The sequence below is a fragment of the Bufo bufo genome, chromosome 8 (genome assembly GCF_905171765.1).
Source record: "Bufo bufo chromosome 8, aBufBuf1.1, whole genome shotgun sequence".
Classification (NCBI taxonomy): domain Eukaryota; kingdom Metazoa; phylum Chordata; class Amphibia; order Anura; family Bufonidae; genus Bufo; species Bufo bufo.
Window position 1 is genome coordinate 227,119,162 of NC_053396.1, and position 13,503 is coordinate 227,132,664.

General features: G+C 40.7%; 1 protein-coding gene across 1 annotated transcript in view; it reads left to right on the forward strand.

Annotated features, from left to right (window-relative positions):
* CHM (CHM Rab escort protein) overlaps positions 1–13,503 on the forward strand; it is an 81,425-nt gene that overhangs the window by 30,602 nt on the left and 37,320 nt on the right. Inside the window, exons 6-8 of the mRNA XM_040442438.1 lie at positions 9,398–9,514; positions 10,168–10,288; positions 10,387–10,609. Of these exons, the coding sequence (XP_040298372.1) occupies positions 9,398–9,514; positions 10,168–10,288; positions 10,387–10,609 (461 nt within the window). The remainder of the gene's footprint in view (positions 1–9,397; positions 9,515–10,167; positions 10,289–10,386; positions 10,610–13,503) is intronic.

Genomic DNA, 13,503 nt, shown 5'->3' on the forward strand with positions numbered 1-13,503 from the left:
TATATACTACATAGAACAGTATACTGTACACTACAGAGGACAGTATACTGTATATATATATATATATACACTACGAAGGACAGTATACTGTATATATACTACAGAGGACAGTATACTGTATATATACTACAGAGGACAGTATACTATATATACTACAGAGGACAGTATACTATATACACTACAGAGGACAGTATACTGTATATACACTACAGAGGACAGTATACTGTATATACACTACAGAGGACAGTATACTGTATATATACTACAGAGGACAGTATACTGTATATATACTACAGAGGACAGTATACTGTATATATACTACAGAGGACAGTATACTATATATACTACAGAGGACAGTATACTGTATATATACTACAGAGGACAGTATACTGTATATACACTACAGAGGACAGTATACTGTATATATATACACTACGAAGGACAGTATACTGTATATATACTACAGAGGACAGTATACTGTATATACACTACAGAGGACAGTATACTGTATATATACTACAGAGGACAGTGTACTGTATATATACTACAGAGGACAGTGTACTGTATATATACTACAGAGGACAGTGTACTGTATATATACTACAGAGGACAGTGTACTGTATATACACTACAGAGGACAGTATACTGTATATATACACTACAGAGGACAGTATACTGTATATATACTACAGAGGACAGTATACTGTATATATATATATATATACTACAGAGGACAGTATACTGTATATACACTACAGAGGACAGTATACTGTATATACACTACAGAGGACAGTATACTGTATATACACTACAGAGGACAGTATACTGTATATATACTACAGAGGACAGTATACTGTTTATATACTACAGAGAACAGTATACTGTATATATACTACAGAGGACAGTATACTGTATATACACTACAGAGGACGGTATACTGTATATATACTACAGAGGACAGTATACTGTATATACACTACAGAGGACAGTATACTGTATATATATATACTACAGAGGACAGTATGCTGTATATACACTACAGAGGACAGTATACTGTATATACACTACAGAGGACAGTATACTGTATATATACTACAGAGGACAGTATACTATATATACTACAGAGGACAGTATACTGTATATATACTACAGAGGACAGTATACTGTATATATATACTACAGAGGACAGTATACTGTATATACACTACAGAGGACAGTATACTGTATATACACTACAGAGGACGGTATACTGTATATATACTACAGAGGACAGTATACTGTATATACACTACAGAGGACAGTATACTGTATATACACTACAGAGGACAGGATACTGTATATATATATACTACAGAGGACAGTATGCTGTATATACACTACAGAGGACAGTATACTGTATATACACTACAGAGGACAGTATACTGTATATATACTACAGAGGACAGTATACTATATATACTACAGAGGACAGTATACTGTATATACACTACAGAGGACAGTATACTGTATATATACTACAGAGGACAGTATACTGTATATATACTACAGAGGACAGTATACTGTGTATATATATATATATATATATATATATACTACAGAGGACAGTGTACTGTATATATACTACAGAGGACAGTATACTGTATATACACTACAGAGGACAGTATACTGTATATACACTACAGAGGACAGTATACTGTATATATATACACTACGAAGGACAGTGTACTGTATATATACTACAGAGGACAGTGTACTGTATATATACTACAGAGGACAGTGTACTGTATATATACTACAGAGGACAGTGTACTGTATATACACTACAGAGGACAGTATACTGTATATATACACTACCGAGGACAGTATACTGTATATATACACTACAGAGGACAGTATACTGTATATACACTACAGAGGACAGTATACTGTATATACACTACAGAGGACAGTATACTGTATATATACTACAGAGGACAGTACACTGTATATATATATATATATATATACTACAGAGGACAGTATACTGTATATATACTACAGAGGACAGTATACTGTATATACACTACAGAGGACAGTATACTGTATATATACTACAGAGGACAGTATACTGTATATATATATACTACAGAGGACAGTATACTGTATATATACTACAGAGGACAGTATACTGTATATACACTACAGAGGACAGTATACTGTATATATACTACAGAGGACAGTATACTGTATATACACTACAGAGGACAGTATACTGTATATATATATACACTACAGAGGACAGTATACTGTATATATACTACAGAGGACAGTATACTGTATATACACTACAGAGGACAGTATACTGTATATATACTACAGAGGACAGTATACTGTATATATACTACAGAGGACAGTATACTGTATATATACTACAGAGGACAGTATACTGTATATACACTACAGAGGACAGTATACTGTATATATATACTACATAGAACAGTATACTGTATATACACTACAGAGGACAGTATACTGTATATACACTACAGAGGACAGTATACTGTATATATATACACTACAGAGGACAGTATACTGTATATATACTACAGAGGACAGTATACTGTATATATACTACAGAGGACAGTATACTGTATATATACTACAGAGGACAGTATACTGTATATATACTACAGAGGACCGTATACTGTATATATACTACAGAGGACCGTATACTGTATATACACTACAGAGGACAGTATACTGTATATACACTACAGAGGACAGTATACTGTATATATACTACAGTGGACATTATACTGTATATATACTACAGAGAACAGTATACTGTATATATACTACAGAGGACAGTATACTGTATATATACTACAGAGGACAGTATACTGTATATATACTACAGAGGACAGTATACTGTATGTGTATATATATATATATATACTACATAGAACAGTATACTGTATATACACTACAGAGGACAGTATACTGTATATACACTACAGAGGACAGTATACTGTATATATATACACACTACGAAGGACAGTATACTGTATATATACTACAGAGGACAGTATACTGTGTATATATATATATATATACTACATAGAACAGTATACTGTATATACACTACAGAGGACAGTATACTGTATATATATATATACACTACGAAGGACAGTATACTGTATATATACTACATAGGACAGTATACTGTATATATACTACAGAGGACAGTATACTGTATATACACTACAGAGGACAGTATACTGTATATATACTACAGAGGACAGTATACTGTATATACTACAGAGGACAGTATACTGTATATATACTACAGAGGACAGTATACTGTGTGTATATATATATATATATACTACATAGAACAGTATACTGTATATATACTACAGAGGACAGTATACTGTATATACACTACAGAGGACAGTATACTGTATATATATACACTACGAAGGACAGTATACTGTATATATACTACAGAGGACAGTGTACTGTATATATACTACAGAGGACAGTGTACTGTATATATACTACAGAGGACAGTGTACTGTATATATACTACAGAGGACAGTGTACTGTATATATACACTACAGAGGACAGTATACTGTATATATACACTACAGAGGACAGTATACTGTATATATACACTACAGAGGACTGTATACTGTATATATACACTACAGAGGACTGTATACTGTATATACACTACAGAGGACAGTATACTGTATATATACTACAGAGGACAGTACACTGTATATATATATATATATATATACTTCAGAGGACAGTATACTGTATATATACTACAGAGGACAGTATACTGTATATACACTACAGAGGACAGTATACTGTATATACACTACAGAGGACAGTATACTGTATATATACTACAGAGGACAGTATACTGTATATATATATATATATATATATATACTACATAGAACAGTATACTGTATATACACTACAGAGGACAGTATACTGTATATATATATATATATACTACAGAGGACAGTATACTGTATATACACTACGAAGGACAGTATACTGTATATATACTACAGAGGACAGTATACTGTATATACACTACAGAGGACAGTATACTGTATATATACTACAGAGGACGGTATACTGTATATATACTACAGAGGACGGTATACTGTATATACACTACAGAGGACAGTATACTGTATATATACTACAGAGGACAGTATACTGTATATACACTACAGAGGACGGTATACTGTATATACACTACAGAGGACAGTATACTGTATATACACTACAGAGGACAGTATACTGTATATATATATACTACAGAGGACAGTATGCTGTATATACACTACAGAGGACAGTATGCTGTATATACACTACAGAGGACGGTATACTGTATATACACTACAGAGGACAGTATACTGTATATATACTACAGAGGACAGTATACTGTATATACACTACAGAGGACAGTATACTGTATATATATATACTACAGAGGACAGTATGCTGTATATACACTACAGAGGACAGTATGCTGTATATACACTACAGAGGACAGTATACTGTATATATACTACAGAGGACAGTATACTGTATATATACTACAGAGGACAGTATACTGTATATATACTACAGAGGACAGTATACTGTATATATACTACAGAGGACAGTATACTGTATATATACTACAGAGGACAGTATATTGTATATATACTACAGAGGACAGTATACTGTATATATACTACAGAGGACAGTATACTACTACAGATGGATCTGGATAGATTGGAGTCTTGGGCAGATAAGTGGCAGATGAGGTTTAACACTGACAAATGTAAGGTTATGCCCATGGGAAGGAATAATGCAAGTCACCCGTACATACTAAATGGTAAAACACTTGGTAACACTGACATGGAAAAGGATCTAGGAATTTTAATAAACAGCAAACTAAGCAGTAGAAACCAGTGTCAGGCAGCTGCTGCCAAGGCCAATAAGATAATGGGTTGCATCAGAAGGGGCATAGATGCCCGTGATGAGAACATAGTCCTACGACTTTACACATCACTAGTCAGACCACACATGGAGGACTGTGTACAGTTCTGGGCTCCTGTAAACAAGGCAGACATAGCAGAGCTGGAGAGGGTCCAGAGGAGGGTAACTAAAGTAATAACTGGAATGGGGCAACTACAGGACCCTGAAAGATTATCAACATTAGGGTTATTCACTTTAGAAAAAATACGACTGAGGGGAGATCTAATAACTATGTATAAATATATCAGGGGTCAGTACAGAGATCACTCCCATCATCTATTTATCCCCAGGACTGTGACTGTGACGAGGGGACATCCTCTGCGTCTGGAGGAAAGAAGGTTTCTACACAAACATAGAAGAGGACTCTTTACTGTAAGAGCAGTGAGACTATGGACTCTTTACTGTAAGAGCAGTGAGACTATGGACTCCTTACTGTAAGAGCAGTGAGACTATGGACTCTATACTGTAAGAGCAGTGAGACTATGGACTCTTTACTGTAAGAGCAGTGAGACTATGGACTCTATACTGTAAGAGCAGTGAGACTATGGACTCTTTACTGTAAGAGCAGTGAGACTATGGACTCTATACTGTAAGAGCAGTGAGACTATGGACTCTTTACTGTAAGAGCAGTGAGACTATGGACTCTTTACTGTAAGAGCAGTGAGACTATGGACTCTTTACTGTAAGAGCAGTGAGACTATGGATTCTTTACTGTAAGAGCAATGAGACTATGGACTCTTTACTGTAAGAGCAGTGAGACTATGGACTCTTTACTGTAAGAGCAGTGAGACTATGGACTCTATACTGTAAGAGCAGTGAGACTATGGACTCTTTACTGTAAGAGCAGTGAGACTATGGACTCTTTACTGTAAGAGCAGTGAGACTATGGACTCTATACTGTAAGAGCAGTGAGACTATGGACTCTTTACTGTAAGAGCAGTGAGACTATGGACTCTATATACTGTAAGAGCAGTGAGACTATGGACTCTATACTGTAAGAGCAGTGAGACTATGGACTCTTTACTGTAAGAGCAGTGAGACTATGGAACTCTATACTGTAAGAGCAGTGAGACTATGGACTCTATACTGTAAGAGCAGTGAGACTATGGACTCTTTACTGTAAGAGCAGTGAGACTATGGACTCTTTACTGTAAGAGCAGTGAGACTATGGACTCTTTACTGTAAGAGCAGTGAGACTATGGACTCTTTACTGTAAGAGCAGTGAGACTATGGACTCTTTACTGTAAGAGCAGTGAGACTATGGACCCTATACTGTAAGAGCAGTGAGACTATGGACTCTTTACTGTAAGAGCAGTGAGACTATAGACTTTTTACTATAAGAGCAGTGAGACTGTGGACTCTTTACTGTAAGAGCAGTGAGACTATGGACTCTTTACTGTAAGAGCAGTGAGACTATGGACTCTTTACTGTAAGAGCAGTGAGACTATGGACTCTTTACTGTAAGAGCAGTGAGACTATGGACTCTTTACTGTAAGAGCAGTGAGACTATGGACTCTATACTGTAAGAGCAGTGAGACTATGGACTCTTTACTGTAAGAGCAGTGAGACTATGGACTCTATACGGTAAGAGCAGTGAGACTATGGACTCTTTACTGTAAGAGCAGTGAGACTATGGACCCTATACTGTAAGAGCAGTGAGACTATGGACTCTTTACTGTAAGAGCAGTGAGACTGTGGACTCTTTACTGTAAGAGCAGTGAGACTATGGACTCTTTACTGTAAGAGCAGTGAGACTATGCACTCTTTACTGTAAGAGCAGTGAGACTATGGACTCTTTACTGTAAGAGCAGTGAGACTATGGACTCTATACTGTAAGAGCAGTGAGACTATGGACTCTATACTGTAAGAGCAGTGAGACTATGGACTCTATACTGTAATAGAAGTGAGACTATGGACTCTATACTGTAAGAGCAGTGAGACTATGGACTCTATACTGTAAGAGCAGTGAGACTATGGACTCTTTACTGTAAGAGCAGTGAGACTATGGACTCTATACTGTAAGAGCAGTGAGACTATGGACTCTTTACTGTAAGAGCAGTGAGACTATGGACTCTTTACTGTAAGAGCAGTGAGACTATGGACTCTATACTGTAGGAGCAGTGAGACTATGGACTCTTTACTGTAAGAGCAGTGAGACTATGGACTCTATACTGTAAGAGCAGTGAGACTATGGATTCTATACTGTAAGAGCAGTGAGACTATGGACTCTTTACTGTAAGAGCAGTGAGACTATGGACTCTTTACTGTAAGAGCAGTGAGACTATGGACTCTATACTGTAGGAGCAGTGAGACTATGGACTCTTTACTGTAAGAGCAGTGAGACTATGGACTCTATACTGTAAGAGCAGTGAGACTATGGATTCTTTACTGTAAGAGCAGTGAGACTATGGATTCTTTACTGTAAGAGCAGTGAGACTATGGACTCTTTACTGTAAGAGCAGTGAGACTATGGACTCTAAACTGTAAGAGCAGTGAGACTATGGATTCTTTACTGTAAGAGCAGTGAGACTATGGACTCTTTACTGTAGGAGCAGTGAGACTATGGACTCTTTACTGTAAGAGCGGTGAGACTGTGGACTCTTTACTGTAAGAGCAGCGAGACTATGGACTCTATACTGTAAGAGCAGCGAGACTATGGACTCTATACTGTAAGAGCAGTGAGACTATGGACTCTATACTGTAAGAGCAGTGAGACTATGGACTCTATACTGTAAGAGCAGTGAGACTATGGACTCTACTGTAAGAGCAGTGAGACTATGGACTCTTTACGGTAAGAGCAGTGAGACTATGAACTCTCTCCCTGAAGAGGTGGTGATGGTGAGTTCACTAAAGGAATTCAGGAGGGTCCTGGATGTATTTCTGGAGTGTAATAATATTACAGGCTATAGCTACTAGAGAGGGGTCGTTGATCCAGGGAGTTATTCTGATGCCTGATTGGAGTCGGGAAGGAATTTTTTATTCCCCTAAAGTGAGGAAAATTTGCTTCTACCTCACAGTTTTTTTTTTTGCCTTCCTCTGGATCAACTTGCAGGATAACAGGTCGAACTGGATGGACAAATGTCTTTTTTCGGCCTTATGTACTATGTTACTATGTTCCATTGGGTTCAGGGCTCTGGCTGTGGCCCCTCAATGACATTCCCAGAGTTGTCCCTCAGCCGCTGTGTTGTCCTGGCCGTGTCCTTAGGGCCATTGTCTTGTTGGAAGGAGAACCTTCTCCCCAGTCTGAGGTCCAGAGCTCTGGATCAGGTTCTCATTAAGAATATCTCTTTACTGTAGGGATGGTATTGAGCAGGTGATGAGCGGCGCCTGGTTTACTCCAGAGATGATGCTGCCACCACCATGCTTCACAGTAGGGATGGTATTGGGCAGGTGATGAGCGGCGCCTGGTCTCCTCCAGACATGATGCTGCCACCACCATGCTTCACTGTAGGGATGGTATTGGGCAGGAGATGAGCGGCGCCTGGTCTCCTCCAGACATGATGCTGTCACCACCATGCTTCACAGTAGGGATGGTATTGGGCAGGTGATGAGCGGCGCCTGGTCTCCTCCAGACATGACGCTGTCCCCACCATGCTTCACTGTAGCGATGGTATTGGGCAGGTGATGAGCGGCGCCTGGTCTCCTCCAGACAAGATGCTGCCCCCACCATGCTTCACTGTAGGGATGATATTGGGAAGGTGATGAGCGGCGCCTGGTCTCCTCCAGACATGATGCTGCCACCACCATGCTTCACTGTAGGGATGGTATTGAGCAGGTGATGAGCGGCGCCTGGTTTCCTCCAGACATGATGCTGCCACCACCATGCTTCACTGTAGGGATGGTATTTGGCAGGTGATGAGCGGCGCCTGGTTTCCCCCAGACATTACTGAGGAGAGGCTTCTTTCTGTCTTCTATGCCATAAAGCCCAGATTGGTGGATGCTGCAGTGATGGTCGACCTTCTGGATGTTTCTCCCATCTGCACACAGATCTCTGGAGCTCGGCCAGAGTGACCATTGGGTTCTTGGTCACCTCTCTTACCAGGGCTCTTCTCCCCCGATTACTTAGTTTGGGAGGCGGCAGCTCTAGAAAGAGTCCTGGTTCTTCTTCCATGTAAGAATTCTGGAGGCCGCTGTGCTCTTGGGGACTTTCAGTGCAGCGGAAATGCTTTGTCCTCTTCTCCAGATCTGAGCCTCCACACAATCCTGTCTCTGAGCTCTACAGGCAGTTCCTCCTGTGGGGTAACCATACCATTCATATAACCCTCAATGTCACAGCTGTTTGGCTATTATTACTGTCCGTGTGGCGCTGACATGTTCTGTGGTGTTGTACACAGTATTCTCTATTCTCTCGCTTTGTCTCCTCCGCAGTTCCTGTATTCCCGTGGACTGTTAATTGATTTACTAATAAAATCCAACGTCAGCCGCTACACAGAATTTAAGAACGTCACCAGAATTCTCACCTATCATGACGGCAAGATTGATCAGGTCAGTTATCCGGGGTGGTGGGAACAAGAACACAGAGAATGGGAAATGATAGTAATGATACAATGTAACAAAGGGATTGTGCTAATGAGACAATGTAACACAGGGATAGTACTAATGAGACAATGTAACACGGATAGTACTAATGATACAATGTAACACAGGGATAGTACTAATGATACAATGTCACATAGCAATGATACAATGTAACTCAGGGCTGGTAGTAATGATACAATGTAACACATGGGTGGTAGTAAATGATACAATGTAACACAGGGATAGTGCTAATGATACAATGTAACTCAGGGATGGTAGTAATGATACAATGTAACACAGGGATTGTATACATGATACAATGTAAGGCAGGAATGGTAGTAATGATACAATGTAACGCAGGGATGGTAGTAATTATACAATGTAACACAGGGATAGTGCTAATGATACAATGTAAGGCAGGGATGGTAGTAATGATACAATGTAACACAGGGATTGTATACATGATACAATGTAACTCAGGGCTGGTAGTAATGATACAATGTAACACAGGGGTGGTAGTAAATGATACAATGTAACACAGGGATAGTGCTAATGATACAATGTAACTCATGGCTGGTAGTCATGATACGATGTAACGCAGAATGTCTCGTCTCCTGTAGGTTCCGTGTTCTCGCGCTGACGTATTCTCCAGCAAACAGTTATCCATGATCGAGAAGAGAACGCTGATGAAATTCCTGACCTTCTGTGCAGATTATGAGCAACATCCGGAAGAATACCAAGGTACCACCCAATGTCCTGCACTGTTGACGTGTATGTGTTTGCAGCGGACTGTGGTGCTGTCTGCTTTCAGTACACTGATTTACACTGTTGTGTCGCAGATCACAAGGATCGCACGTTCTCAGAGTTTCTCCAGTCCAAGCGCTTATCTCCCAGTCTGCAGCACTTCGTCCTGTGCTCCATCGCCATGGTGTCAAGATCCACCAACACCATGGACGGGCTGAAGGCGACACAACACTTCCTGCGCTGTCTCGGACGCTACGGCAATACCCCTTTCTTGTTTCACATGTACGGCCTGGGAGAGATCCCTCAGTGTTTCTGCAGGTAGGTCCTGAATCACCACCCGAGCTGCAGGTACAGAGACGTCTGCATCTCATGCTATGAACTGATGGTCAGAACAGACAGTGGCTCCAATCCGTAATCCATAGGGACAGAATAATCAGTCATAGCTAAGGGCTGTTACAATTGTATCTAGACTGATACAGTTCACCTGCTCTGATACATTCTAACAAACTAGAGAATGGTTCTTTATTAGAGGAATTTCCTCATTTGCTCTGTCATCTGGGTTTAATTACTGCCCTGTAGTATAAATGCCGCCCGGAGCTTGTGCTCGGCTGTTGGCAGCCATACTCCGGGTATGATGGGCGGGATTGGAGGGACCCCTGGTCCTGGCCATTCAAACCTTTCATTGCATCGTATTGAGAGTGACTGGCGAGATAAGGAGGACCCTTGTGAGGTCAGCCATGGCGCTGTTCAGAGGACCCCCGGGCTGCCTGTACTATGCCTGACGCACTAAGCCTTGTCCTAACAGCAGCCATGTACACAGGAGTGTCACAAAAAAAAGCAAAATATAATAAAAAAATATATATTTTTATTTCTTTTTTTTAAAGCCTTTTAAAAAATAAGAAGGTATGCAATTATTTAGTGTAAAATACATTTTCTTGCACATCATTGACTAAAATAAAATCCTGCACTTATTAGGTATCCTCATAACCGCAATAACTAGAGATGAGCGAATCGAATTCAACAAAGTGAAATTCGATACGAATTTCAGGATAAATTCGATTTGCCGCAAATTGATTTAACCTGAGTTAGTGTATAAAACAAAAAAAACATACTTGCCTCCTTCATTTGCTCGTGACGGCCCGGCCGCCGCCATCTTGATTGGAGATCTCAGCTGAAATTCCGTGCGTGGTGACATATGACGACGTCATCTCGGGCCCCGCAAGATTTTGCGCAAGATCTTCAAGCAAGATGGCGGCGGCCGGCCCGTCTCTAGCAACTGGAGGCGATTAAATATAATATCATTTTTTTTTCTGTTCATTTTAAACCGTATTATTACTCTCAGATGCCGCAGTCAGCTATGAACGCAGCATGTGAGGGGTACAGCGATGGCGAGTGGCGCTGTCGCTGCTCCTTGTCATTGCACCCGCTACCAGCTAATTTTTTTGTAAAATAAGGCGACGCAGCCAAATAAAATTTTCAAAAACTTTGCCCATCTCTAGTAATAACCTGAGAAATGAACGCTGGGAAATGTCATCGGTATAAAAAAAAAAAAAATTTACATAAAAATAACAAAAATTGCATTATTTAATTATTTACAAAAAAAAATCTGACTTGTTCAGCACTAAGAACATGGAGTTTCTCCCACTTAAGACGAGGACCGGCAGGGTCGGCGAGGACGAAAGGTTACGTCTGCTGAAATTCAGGGAGGTGAAAGCTTAATAACGCGGGGGGTTATTAAGGCGTTTCCTGCATCGGTCTAAGTTTGGCGCATCTTCTGATAATCAGCTCGTGGCCGGCGCACATGAGATTTGTATGGCCGCAGGGGTCACATTCCTCCCGCTATGACCCGATTCCACATGCAAAAAAAACTGTGACCATTGTACGTTTATTCTGATGCACATCATGGATGTTCTTATCCCACTTTATGCACTGAATATCAGCTCTGCAGTGAAGACTGACACAGCCAGAGCTGCAGAGAGAGGGAGGGGTGTCAGTGCGCTGGACTTCAGGGTCTGTGGAAACCTTGGTGATGACCCCTATGGGCACTGTAATGGCAGCCATTACTGGTTGTCACCTGCATAGGAGACTAGAATAGAGGAGACATCAGCAAATTGAGTGTAAAACTGCATTCACACCCAGAGCTGCACTCAAAGGCAGAAACCTGTCAGTATTGCAATGTCGGACTCTTCCCTTACATCTTAGCGGAGATCCGATAATGCACTGCTCGCTCTGCGGCCTAGGAGTTAAGGGTAAAGCAGCGGTATTGTGAATGCAGCTCTGGAGGTGACTAAGGTAAGAGAAGTATTTACAAGGTCACTGAAGATGTCGATTATCATTAGATGTAATTTCTTTCTCCGATGAATGAGCGGTTTTGTGTTTGCGGAGGAAGGTCGTGTTCGGGCGGCCCCGTCACCTGGCGGAATAAGCGTCTACACTGCAGCAGGTGGAAATACCGGCCCCAGAATAATGGGAATAGTTCTCGTTCGCTCTGCTGCGCTGGGAACGTCTGTATGAGCCGCTGATGGATGGAAGTGTCAGAGATGAAGGCTGCAACAACGGCCTCTTCTGTCCTGCTGTGTCAGAGGGCGACATTCCTGCTCGATGACGTCCTGCTCGGGCTGAGGTGGACAGAGCGAAACATGGGAGCGTTGTGTGATATCCTGAGGAGTAAAAGCAGTGACTGATTACAAACCGAGGTAGCATTCCATTCAGGAGCGCAGGAGAGACACATAAGACATTGTGAAGACCGTCATGTAAAACACTACATTGACTGCTTAACCTAGAAGGACTGCAGAGCTCCATGTATTATACTCCAGAGCTGCACTCACTATTCTGCTGGTGCAGTCACTGTGTACATACATTACTTATCCTGTACTGATCCTGAGTTACATCCTGTATTATACTCCAGAGCTGCACTCACTATTCTGCTGGTGGAGTCACTGTGTACATACATTACTTATCCTGTACTGATCCGGAGTTACATCCTGTAATTATACTCCAGAGCTGCACTCACTATTCTGCTGGTGCAGTCACTGTGTACATACAATACTTATCCTGTACTGATCCTGAGTTACATCCTGTATTATACTCCAGAGCTGCACTCACTATTCTGCTGGTGCAGTCACTGTGTACATACATTACTTATCCTGTACTGATCCTGAGTTACATCCTGTATTATACTCCAGAGCTGCACTCACTATTCTGCCAGAGCA